Source organism: Crotalus tigris, unplaced genomic scaffold (assembly GCF_016545835.1).
Source record: "Crotalus tigris isolate CLP2741 ecotype Arizona unplaced genomic scaffold, ASM1654583v1 scf7180000018018.2415403412:4055106, whole genome shotgun sequence".
Classification (NCBI taxonomy): Eukaryota; Metazoa; Chordata; class Lepidosauria; order Squamata; family Viperidae; genus Crotalus; species Crotalus tigris.
The window spans coordinates 3,489,022-3,501,914 of record NW_024096780.1 but is presented as its reverse complement, the minus strand read 5'-3'; the positions used below and the strand labels follow the sequence as shown (position 1 = coordinate 3,501,914).

The 12,893-nt window shown below is 35.7% G+C and overlaps 1 protein-coding gene across 2 annotated transcripts in view; it reads right to left on the bottom strand.

The window, feature by feature from the left end:
* The window catches only part of MARCHF11 (membrane associated ring-CH-type finger 11), a 42,237-nt gene that overhangs the window by 18,479 nt on the left and 10,865 nt on the right, over positions 1–12,893 (bottom strand). Inside the window, exon 3 of one of the 2 annotated variants that reach the window (XM_039346770.1) lies at positions 2,946–3,138. In XM_039346770.1, coding sequence (XP_039202704.1) covers positions 2,946–3,138 — 193 coding nt within the window. The remainder of the gene's footprint in view (positions 1–2,945; positions 3,139–12,893) is intronic. The other variant, XM_039346771.1, reaches the window with a different exon arrangement.

Here is a 12,893-nt window from a genome sequence, read left to right as displayed (position 1 = left end):
AACTTATTATTATTATTTTCCCTTTGCTATTAGCAATAGAAAATTGCTTTTCTCTTTCCCATCAGATATTGATCCTGTTGATCAATTGCCTGGGAAAGTAGATGCATCATTTTCTGCTGCTAATGCTAGAGAAAACAGCTTTCCTGAGGAGAACTGTTTGTGGATAGGGATAAGGCATATAGTCTCCACAGACTCACTCAGAATTACTGCAAGGAAAAGGAATTATGCTTCCATTCTCCTTTTCAATACTAGGATCTTTTGAGTTGGAAAGAAGAATACCATCTCATGGGCAGGCAGGTATTGAGAGAGATATATATATATGTAATACATGAAAATGGGGACATATCAATATTAACCATCTATTCAAATGCAAAATGAGAACTGGGGCTGAAGTCATACTAGAAATCAATAGACATTGTACAATATTAGCTAGTACATTTTTTTTTTCCTGGGCATAGTTTTCTCACAACCATATTATGAAAGGCTCAGTTTTTATAGATACTTTAAAGCAAGGGTGTCAAACTCAATTTCACTGAGGGTCACATCAGCATTGTGGTTGCCCTTGGGGAGGCAGATGGGTGTGGCCAGAGTGGGTGCAGCCTACTGGGTGGATGTGGATGGAGGGGGTGTGGCCTACTGGATGGGCGTGGTCAGTTCTACATCATTCGCATCAAGGGGGCCTGTGGGGGCCTGGGCAGCAGTGGGACAGAACTGAGGGTCTCTGGCAGAAGGGGGTGGGACCGGGGCAAGTGCCAAGATGGCCACCACAAAACTGTATATTAACTCCCGGCTGGCCTGGGCCAAGGCCAAGGCAGCAGGGGCCGTTCCCTCACTGTTTCCAGGATGGCTTCGTGGGCCACATGAAACCACTTCGCGGGCTGCATCCGGCCCCCGGGCCTTGTGTTTGACATGTCTGCTTTAAAGGCAGAAAATTAGTAGTTAATCTGGATGTGATTGAGTCATGTGTGATTGTAGCTCGATCTAATGTTTTGTGGAAAGGCAGTAGCAAACATGCAAACAATTCTCCAGTTCACTATCAGGGTACCCAGAAATTGTTTATTCTTTTTCCAAGTTGCAAACTTGATCAAGATCCCTGGTCAAAGATCCATCTACTGTTTGCAACATCTTGTTTCTCATTTAAAGTTCTTGTTAAGATCAATCTTATTCAAAGCAAATTAAATACAAAATAATATAATAACTATTCTATTCATTATTCCACTACTTTATTCTATATTGATTCTAGACATTTTTTAGGACATCATAACCTGTTTAAAATCTAATGGAAAAGGCTATGTCGAAAGTCACTTATTAGAAAAAATAAATATCCATTTATGTATTCACCAATAACTTCAAAATGTTATTAAATAATACGATAGACAAAAAGGAATCTGTGGGATTCCATGGCCTTTAGCTGTTTCTAAGCATACCCTTCAGCAAATTAACACAAGGAAGAATTGTATAAGTGTTTCTTGAAAAATCAATTGTATTGAAAATGATTAAGTAGTTCTCAAAAACCAATAGCAATGAAATAGTTATCTATGCAAAATATAGCTTAGTATTCAGATTATCCATCTGTAATGAATGGAATACATATCATTCAGAAATATGTGAAGGTTGTCCACTGGTCCAAAGACATTTGAGTACCTTGCCAAGGGTGCCCTATAGCTCAATGAAATAAATAGTTAAAAATCATTAAATTTGGTAGGATTTTTGCCAATATTTGTATACAAATACTATATACGTATGTATTCAACTATTCTAAGAATTATAGTATTTTTAATAATATAATAGGTGTTCTTTGTCAAAAGAATGGATAAGGTAGTAATGTAGAGACCTAATTATAAAGGTGAAGTCAAATTTTGGTCCAGTCTTTCTTCTATGTTTTTTGGCATTTTCCTATTAGAAATTTTATATATGTATGTATGTATGTATGTATGTATGTATATATGTATATATGTGTGTGTGTGTGTATATATATATATATATATATATGTAGGTTTTTGGTTATTCGGGTTTTCTCCCGCGTAAAATTGGAAGTGTCTTGGCGACGTTTCGACGAAGTCCCATTCATCATCTTCAGGCTGGTGTTTTCAGCTTCGTGCTTTGTGCTTTGCTCCTCGAAGCACGAAGCTGAAAACACCAGCCTGAAGACGATGAATGGGACTTCGGCGAAACGTCGCCAAGACACTTCCAATTTTACGTGGGAGAAAACCCGAATAACCAAAGACCTACATACAAACACCTGCGAAAACCTCTCTCTCTATATATATATTATTAACAATATATATTGTTAATTCACACTGTAAATAATATTACTGTTTTTTAGTGATTTTTAAAAGAGTTTTTTTAATCCCTCCTTTATTTATATAAATAAACCAAGACAGTAAATATACCAAATATTCCTTTTTGCTCCTATTTTCCCCACAACATTCCTGAGAGGTGAGCTGGGCTAAGAGAAAATGACTGGCCCTAAGACACCCAGCTAATTTTCATGCCTAATGGAGGACTAAAATTTACTAGCTCCTGGTTTTTAGCCTGGTGACTTAACCACTAGACCAAACCTGGCTCTTTTAAAATTTTCAAAATTTGCTACCAAATTTCAGAGATTCAATTTTGGGTGGTTCTAGAGGTATGTAACCCATGATCCTCTGATTGATTGTCCCTTGATATTCTTGAAGGCTGCTGTAATTTAATTTAAACTGAGAGTATTATGGATTTCTCTATGGGTATTGTGGATAAGAGTAATTATCAGGCAACTTTTTAATATTATTGTATATTTGAATTATTGCATCTTTAAAATTGAAATCTTGTTATATCTAAAAGTGACAATACTCCCCCATTTCTAGAAACTACCATGTATGTAAATCAGATATACAAAAACATACACTCAAATGATAACATGCCATATTTAACAAAATGAATGACTGTATTATTTTTTAACTTACCTATGCATACTAGATCCATAAAACCATACATTCCATAGCAAATTTGAAAAAGGAGGTCTTTTCTTTGCCATACTGCATAGGGACTGAAGGCCGACCACAGAAGCCAAGTTACACTTGCTACTAAGAATAGTGATCCCAAAATTACAGCAATCATCTGCACCTTTTCAACCAGAGTTACAGTAATGCTCTGCCACTAAAAGGAAGGAAAACAATATGAATAAAATATTTATCAAAAAACTCTAGGTCTGTTTAAACTCATCATGCCAATAGTCATAACGTTCTACTGCATTTGTTCATAGCATTTTTCATATTCATTCTGGAGAAAGAAATTCCATTCATTTCATTGAATCATCTTAAATTGAATAACTTTAATACTCTAGAAATGCCACAAATTTCTGTTCAGACATTATTTTTCAATGTTTGATAAAAACATGGTTTTTGTCAAAACTGGGTACAACACAATGAAGAATACTAATAAGGTTTGTCATGTTTCCTCTTTCTTTGCCATGATAATTGTACACATTGGAAATCCAATTTTAAAGATACATGCAGAAAATGCTTTCACTGTACATACAACAGGAAACAAAGAAGAAATTTGTTAGAATGATGCAGTGCTTAAGAATAAAGCTCTAAAATTTATGGGCACATTTATTACAATACCCTGCAACCCCCATTTCAGTGTCTCAATTTATATGAATATGCTTTTTGAGACGTTTTCAGGAAACATAACCCTAGCACAAAGAAAGTGAAGCCTGAATAATGATATATATATATTGTTTATAGTTACACATTAGTCTTATAAGCATGCTTGTATATACAAATTCATTGTGATTAAATACTGTATAAAGTACCATTCAAATAAAATGTGGAGAATTTTTATTCATAACAATTGTAAATAATTTGCATATTATACATGCAGACATATTATCTCTGCATGTATAACCTTACCACAAAGGGACAAAACAAAGTTTTCCCCATTCTTCAAAGCAGAACTGTCTCTTATATGACAGTTATTCTTTTATTCAACCATATACAGTAGATTAATACAAATCTATACCCCATCATTTGACTCAAATGGACAACTAACATTTCTTTTAAAAAAGTAAAACATAAATCAAATTATCAAAATTAACTGGTATAGATCTTCTGAAAGAGATATAGAATGGTTGAAGAATGGATGGTAGCTCGATTTCTTATAGTCTCATCTGTCATATCTATATGACATAGATTGTATATACTCTATATTTCCACTCTTGGTGACCCAGGTGATGCTGCAGCCACCCTTTCATGGTGCTTAAAGGCTGTGGGGGGCTGGATGAGGGACAATAGGCTTTGACTGAACCCTGGTAAGACCGAATGGCTTTGAGTATTCAGAGATCTGGGATCCGAGACTTTGTCATCCTTGACTCTGGATGGGGTGGCACTGCCCCAGAAAGACCTGGTCTGCAACTTGGAGGTTCTCCTGGACTCACAATTCTGGTTTGAGGAACAGGTGGCAGTCATGGCTAGGAGAGCTTTTGCACAACTTCCTCTTATGCGCCAGGATTCCCTGTGCTCAGTCATTCAATCCCTAGTCATCTCACAACTGGACTATTGTAATCCGCTCTACATAGGGCTGCCCTTGAAGAGCATTTGGAAGCTACAGGTGATGCAAAGTATGGCAGCGTGGTAGTTTCGGGCGCCCCAAAGATGGGCCCTGTAGCATCACCGCTAGCTACACTGGTTATCGGTCTGCTTCTGGGTGCAATTTAAGGTGCTAGTGATCATCTTTAAAGCCCTTCATGGTATCAGTCGAGATTACTTGAGGGACCATCTCACCCTGCTGGGATTGGCTTATACCATTCATGTCAGCAGAGGAGGCATGTTGCGGGTCCCGTCAGCCCAAGTATTCTGGCTGATCAGGTCCAGGAGGAGGGCCTTCTCTGCTTTTGCTTCTATTCTCTGGAATATCCTGCCCCCCGATGTGAGGTTGGCTCCAACCCTCCTATTTTTTCATAAGGATCTAAAGATGTGGCTATGCCAGTTGGCTTGGGGCCCCAGTGGGGGATCAGGGCAATGGAGGTGTTTGAGTAATAGCAGATTCCACCTGCCCCCACTCCTCCCCCGCCCTCTTCATGTGTCTGTGGCTGTAAGGTGTGATTTTAACATTTTATGTTTTAACTAAAATATAATTATAAGCCACCCAGAGTTACCCTATGGTATAATGGCCAGAAAACAAACAAACAAACAAACAAATAAACTTAATAAATAGAGAAAAATTGCTCATCACACTGTTTGAAGATCCAGCCAAAAAGGAAGAAAACAAATTAATTTTAAATGCAAGCATTTAACTCCAGAAGAAATCTAGGTATTTGTTGTGTTTTGCTGGTTATCAGTATCTTTCCTATTGAACTGAATAGTTCAGAGTTTACATCCAGCATATGAATGTCAAATGGAAGAGCATAGGTGCATGAAGCAGTAAGAATTTGAATTTCTAGAAATTGTTAGCAGAATTGTGAAAAATAGCATCATGGATGAAATAGCATTGCCAACAGTTCATATTCTAACTCTTGGTAAAGACACAAACATTACTATCAATACTGAAATTTTACTTTAAACTGTGATCCATATATTCCTCAAATTATAAAACCTTACTTGGAGAATATTAGTTTCAAATTTATGATGCTATAACAAGAATCTCTGAATTCAAAATGTTAATTAAAATAGAATGATCTAATGAAAATGATAATAGTACCATCATGATATCAAGATTCAATGGTGCAACCATATTGATGAAAAATGATATTATACACTTAGTCCAGCAATAAGGCATTACATGCCACAAAGATCTGGAGATTACTGATGCAAGGAAAGAAGTCAAATTGATAAAGAACACTAAAACTTTAATAAGTGGCTACATGGTGTTTTATTACTCTTCTACATATAGAAACCAGGCAAATTTCAAGAAATAGTGAATGTTTCCAAATGTCACTCTTCAAGGATTCAGTTTTGTGAAGTCATAAAATTAAATCTCTTCTAGACAGGAACTCTTAAGAAAATAATCAAGTAAAAAGCAATCCCGCAATTACATTCAGAAGCATCCTATGTGCTCAACTAGCACACAGGTTTAGAATAGAACAGAACAGAACAGAATAGAATAGAACACAACAGAACAGAACAGAACAGAATAGAATAGAATAGAATAGAATAGAATAGAATAGAATAGAATAGAATAGAAGCTGGAAGGGACCTTGGAAGTCTTCTAGTCCAGGAGTGCCACACTGTGTACTATAGGAGTATGATTTCAAGTTTTGGAATTCAGTTATTCCAAATATGAAGATTTTCTTTAGTTGATCAGAACAATGAGGTCAGCTGGTTATGAGCATGATTTAAGTTTAATAATACTTTAAAATCAAGTTATAGAATTGTTTACAACTGGATAATTTGGACATGCTAATGCATGTTAAGAATTTTCAGTGTTATGGATGTCTATTCACTGTTCACTGTTATGGTATTTATTCTGTACAGATACTAAAAGATCAATGCAAAGATTGCAGGGGAAAGGTTTAAGGTATATTATTCCTTTTTTTCTATAGTTTTTGACTCGTTCTACTAATTGAGTTATATAAAAGACTAGCAGACTGGAATTCATCTACTGTACTTTTCAAAATATATTATTTGTTTGTTATATATTCTGCCTTTATGAGTTTTACAAATAACTCAAGGTGGAAAACATTTCCAATACACCTGCCTCCTCCTACTTTTCCACAACAACACTGTGAAGTAGATTGGGCTGAGATACAGTGATTGGCCCCAAAGTGGCTTTTTATTGTACTTTATTGGTACTTTATTGTAATTACATGTGTATCATTAACATGTTGTAAAATTATTTTCATATTTATATATTTGAAACAGCATAAAAATGCAAAATAAATTTGTTGCATACATACTGTATACACCATAGTAAAATTGGAGGATACATTTATGTAGTTTATAGGCCACCCAATTAATAAATAAGTTTGGGTAACAAGTTTACAAATTTAAACCAATATCTGAAAGGAAGAGGAGGAAGAGGAGGAAGATTAGGAGGAGGAGGAAATGATGATGATAACCCAGGGACTAACATACCCAACATATTAATGAAGTCCCCCCCCCCAAAGGCACATGCTTTTTAACCCAGAGTTTGGGAAAAGAACCAGGTCTTCAACTGCTGGTTTAAAAGACAATAGGGCTAGGACAACTGAAATCACTAAAGGAAGACTGTTCCAGAGCATTGCTGCCACAACAGACAAGTTGTACTGTCTGGGTAAGCAACTGTTTTAACTGACACTGTATAAGAGCATGTTCAGGATTTAGTTCGGCACTCAAGTCATTACCAAGTTGGATAATTACAGGAATTGATGGAATAGCTATAGAAATATGGCACAGTGACCACAGATTGGAAGATGTTAGTCAGTATCAAAGAAAGGAGACTTAACAGAATATGCAATCTATTATAGAATACCCTTAATTTCACATGTTAACAAAATGATGTTTAGGATTGTCCAATGCAGATTAGGACCTTACATTGGAAGGGAGAGATGCCAAATGTTCAAGCTGGTTTTACAAAAGGCATTATTGTTGATGTACACAAGATAATTTAGAAAGTCAGTATATGCCTCATTGGTTATAGAAAGGCATTTATGTCAGCCATGACAAGCTGTGAACATACGTGGGGGAAATGGGATCCCAGAACTTCTAATTGTCCTCATGAGAACCTTATACATAGTCAAGAAGGAAAAATGATGAAACAGACTGGTTCTAAGTCAGCAAAAGAATGAGAGAAGGTTGTATATTCTCCCCTTTTTCATTCAATATATACACTGAATATAAATTGAGGAGGTTTGGACAAGAAAAAGATGAATCTGTGGTTTTAAAACTAGAGTAAGAAATATTAATTACCAGTGCTAAATTGAGGATACTAGCCTGATGGTTTATCACATTTTGGATGCATTATATGAAAACCTAGATCTCTTCAGATGTCTAAAAAGATGGGAAAGATAAAAACAAAAAGAAAATGATTAGAAGCAAAGTGGATGGACTCAATTACAGCACCAATGGATATACTTTTGAAAGATCTGAAGGGTGAGGCTGAGGACAGGTCATCCTTGTGTCATAATCATTTATTAATGCATTCTAATTAACTCCTTTTTTATTCTATAATATTGATCCTAGAACTTCTCCCTTGGAACACACCCTGCCCCCAATTTTAGAGAATAGAATCACTGTTTATGTAAACAAAAAGTTATATGGTAATGAATAAAGCAACATGGAATAAATAACTGGTTCCTGAACTGGATGTTTTGGACTACATTGATTATAATCCCCAGCCATTATAGTTTGGAATTAACCGAATACTCCAAAATATCTGAGAGTACCAGCTATGGGACTAATTAACAACATGCTGAAATCAAAGTAGCCCAGTAGGAAGTGGAAGCTTTGCATTTGCAGTTTTATGAAGAAATAAAGATTTCACAACAGGATTTTAATAAAGAACTTTAAGTGGTTCCTAAATTGTAGAACATCTACTATGGGTGAACCTATATGACTATCTCTCTGCTGGCATTTTCACAAAGCAGTTAAGATGTGGCTTTTAAATAATGTTTGGGGCCTAGATTATTATCATTATTTTGCTTTCTGCTGTAAATTTTCTTTGGCTGTCAATTATTTTCTATTTTAAACGATTGCTTTTAAATATTGTATTATAAAAGTAATTTATGGTCACTGATAAATTAGACCATGCATAGGTTTGGAATTCTTTCCAACCCCCTTAATATCAGCTCCACTTTGGGCCACATGACGAGGAGAGAGGAGGGAGGGACTTAGAGTGAAGAAGGGATTTTTTTTCCCCTGGCATTTTGCATTGAAATCAGATCCAGTCCATTTTCAGACTATATCTTTCTACTGTTGATTTGTCCCAAACCAAATCTGTCCCGTGCTGTTTTGTTTTCAGATAGTTATCATGTTAATAGAATCCTGAGACCCCAAGCCCCTTTTACATAATTCCTATTCAACATTCCATTGGGTTGAAAAAAATAACAAGCATAAAAATGAAGTACAGTCCATGCTTCACTTTGTGTTTAAGACACGTTTCTTATTTGATCGGCAGCTAACTACAGTTGTTGAAATGTATAGGCTATAAATTATTGCAGTTATTCAGTAACTGAGAATCAGCCTTCCTTCCCGTCTTCATCTATACATTATAGTTACCTCTCATATTAGATTGAATTGAAGATACCCATGCTTAAACTTAAATGTATTGTAAATATAGGTCCAATTCAGGGGTGGGATTCAAATATGTGAACAACCGGTTCTCTGTGTGGATACCACTTCCGGAAGTCCATCCTTGGCCTGGGCAACAAAAAATTAGCTACCGGTTCTGCCAAAGTGGTGCAAACCAGCTGAATCCCACCACTGGTCCAATTGCCAATACAACTGTCCTCTGGAGAGAAATTTATGAGAAAAAAAAGTGTGTGGGAGAAACAATTAAAATAGATGAAAAAAGTATCTTATATCTGCCTTAATGCTGATGTTCTGTTTTGTGTGGGGGAAGGGTTTGTATGTAGGTATGTTTATATGTGATACATGTGTACCAATGCATTTTCTAATTGTTGTGAGCTTTTCTGAAAGAGTCAACAGAAAAACAGAATATAATGATACTAAATGAATTAATAATTAACATTTGCCTATTACGGTAACAGTAATAATATTGAAAATATAGCAGAAATGACCACATCATAAAGCTTCTGGGTGGGCTTAACTTAGACAAGAAAACAGAAATCTTTAATTCTACCTTATCTCAGCTAAATTCATCTGGACAAATTTAATGGGCAAAACATGGAGAACAGATTTTATGTATCCTTTTTTTAGAGAAATACAATGTTGAAAAAAATGATAAGAAATTTTGGATGTTCAGAATATATATTTTACAAATATTAGATGCCAATTTCATTGTGTATGCAAGAAAGCAAATCCAAAAATAATTTGCTTGCAGCATGCACAGAAATGAGAAAATCTAGAGATAAGGAATTCTTATCCCCTATCCTAGTCAATCAGCTGAGTTCCATTAATCCTACAGATTTAACTAAGAAATAAGGAATAGTCAGACTCGTAGAACTTTGGGCAACTGTTACTCTCATAAATGTAATACAATGTTCAGGTTCAGTTTAAAGAAAGATGCTACACAATTTAAAACTAGAATTTATAAGATATAATTTTTTTATTGTATAATTTTATTCTATTCTATTCTAGTGTAGCTATTCTGATGCATTTTAGGGTTACAAAAATATAGGTCACCATTAACTGGGAGAAAAAAGGTAAAGAAGTCTGTACCTATTTTCTGATACTTATGATAGCTAAACAGGAAGGATAAAATTATTTTAATTAATTGACAAGGAGGAGCATATTAATGTATTTGCTTAATTAATACAGTGCTTATTTAAGACTTGAAGAAAATCTAATAGCAAAGTTTAATGCAATTTTCCTTTAACATGAAGGTTTTTTTTAAAGTGAAATAGTAGTAAGAAATGCTAATACCGTGTTTCCTTGAAAATAAGACTGGGTCTTATATTAATTTTTGCTTCAAAAGACGCATTTTCTGGTTAGGTCTTATTTTCAGGGAAATATGGTGCTAAATGCAGCTGTCTAGCTGACAATCTTAACTGGGGTTTATTTTTGAGGTGGGGCTTCTGTTACAAGCGTCCTGAAAAAAGGCTAGGGCTTATTTACTGGTTAGGTCTTATTTTCAAGGAAACATGGTAAGTGGTTATAATTGGCTATTCTAAACCATTTCCTCCCCCTCCCATGCAGTTCAGGACTGTTCAGCCTCTAGTCTTTGGTCCCTCTCTGGAATCTGTTGCCTCCTCCCTGGGAAGATGCAGTACTACTGCCAACATTCCCCCTCACTCCTTCTTCAACTATACATTCCATCCAAGTTAAGAACCAGCAGAGATGGAGGGCTGTTGGGTAGAGTAGGGCTTTTCAACATTTTCACAGATTGTACCACTTTTAGGATATGGGAATATTCGAGTACCACCAGTTGCTTAGCAAGGTGTCAAAAACTTGATGACTAAAAAAAAAAAGGAAAAAAAAGTAATAAAATACAGGTAGTCCTCAACTTACAACAGTTTGCTTAGTGACTGTTCAAAGTTACAATGGCACTGAAAAAAGTGACTTATGACCACTTTTCACACTTATGACCATTGCAGCATCCCCAGGGTCAATCTACGTTTGGATGCTTGGCAACGGATTCATATTTATGATGGTCACAGTGTCCCAGGATCATGTGATCCCCTTTTGTAACCTTCTGACAAACAAAGTCAATGGAGAAACCAGATTCACTACTCCTTTTATATCCTCTTTTCTCTCCCCTCTCCTTTTATATCCTCTCTTCTCCCCCCTTCTTTTATATCCTCTTTTCTTTCTTCCTTTCTTTTATATCCTCTCTTCTCTCCCCCCTTCTTTTATATCCTCTCTTCTCTTGGAGATGGCTGGAAAGGTAAAAAGAAAAGAAACAAAGTAAGAACTTCAAGGCTCAGAAGACAATTCCAAGAGAAAAAGACAAAATGGTGAACTGGGGAAGGGAGATTGCTAGTAGAAATATGGATATGTGTAGGTAACAAATATGGAGAGGTTGTTAATCAATTCAGAAATCCAGCAGAATGAAAACCTCAGAAATTCCAGGCAAATCTGACTTGGGACAAATAAGACTGACCATCTTGTCATTTTGCCAGCTCTTTACTATTTGGAATCCATTAAGAGTAGTGATGGTTGCTGGTGCAGAAAAGTGGTAGAAAGCAGTTGTGTGGAATCCATGAGGATTAAGATAAACAACCAGACTCAGTTGTAACCAAAGAGACATATATAAGCTTAGTAAATAAAATAATAAAATCCATCTTCTAGCTTTTAGAAGGTTGAGAAAGATTCTTCCTGATTGGTAGACAGTAAGAAAAGCAATTTTACTTCCTATGTAGCAAAATAAACATTGGAATAATTATTCCCTTGTTGTGCTGATTATTGCATGTAGCTATCGTATGATATAACTGTACATGCCCTTTGTGTTCTGTGAGTCTTGTACTTCAGAATAAGTAGTACATGTTAAGCTGCTTTTGTTTTTAATCCTTGGCATAATCCTTCATTAGTTTATCATGAATTAGAGTCTGGGTGGTTTTTCTAACAAATCCAACAAAGATTTGTTCATCCACTGCCCAGCTCTGTGAAAATCTGTGTTCACCTAGCTATCTAACAGGGAATGAAAGGAGAGCAGACTGTAAGTCCATTAGTGGAGATTTTTAGCTTCTAATGCTATCTCATTTCCAAGAACTTATTCTTATGTATATGAATTTAAGCAACACTCAGCTCTCAAGATTCTAAAAGCTTCATAATAAAATTAAAAAGAAAAGATATATAAATCTGATATCCACATTTTAAAAAAACCAGAAGCTCAAATACCATGTAGTCATAACAGTACTAAAAATCAATCCCCAAATGCCTGCTGGAATAAAGCTATTTTCATTGTTCTAAGGAATGAATGCAAATAAAGTGGGTTCCTAATGTAGGATACTGTATAACCAGGGAGCTATGATACAGAAGGATTGCCTTAGACTCTTTGTCCTTTTGCTTTCGCATGGGGACAGGACCCTAAGCATCCCCTTCCTGCTTGTGCCCAGTTTGGGCAGATAGTCTGTAAGGTATCCTTGAACTTAAATATATAAGATATATATCTTATATATAAGACATACAAGCCAAAAACAGTATTTTGAATTGGATTCACTAACTGGAGAATTGGCTCTCAACGCTAACATTTGTGCCCACTAAAATTTCTGGGACCTCGTGAGAGGCAATGTGATGCAGAGTACATTACAAAGCCTAATCATATAGAGATGAAGACATGAGTCACTTTTGGCAGATAGGGCTGCAATAGGCACAACT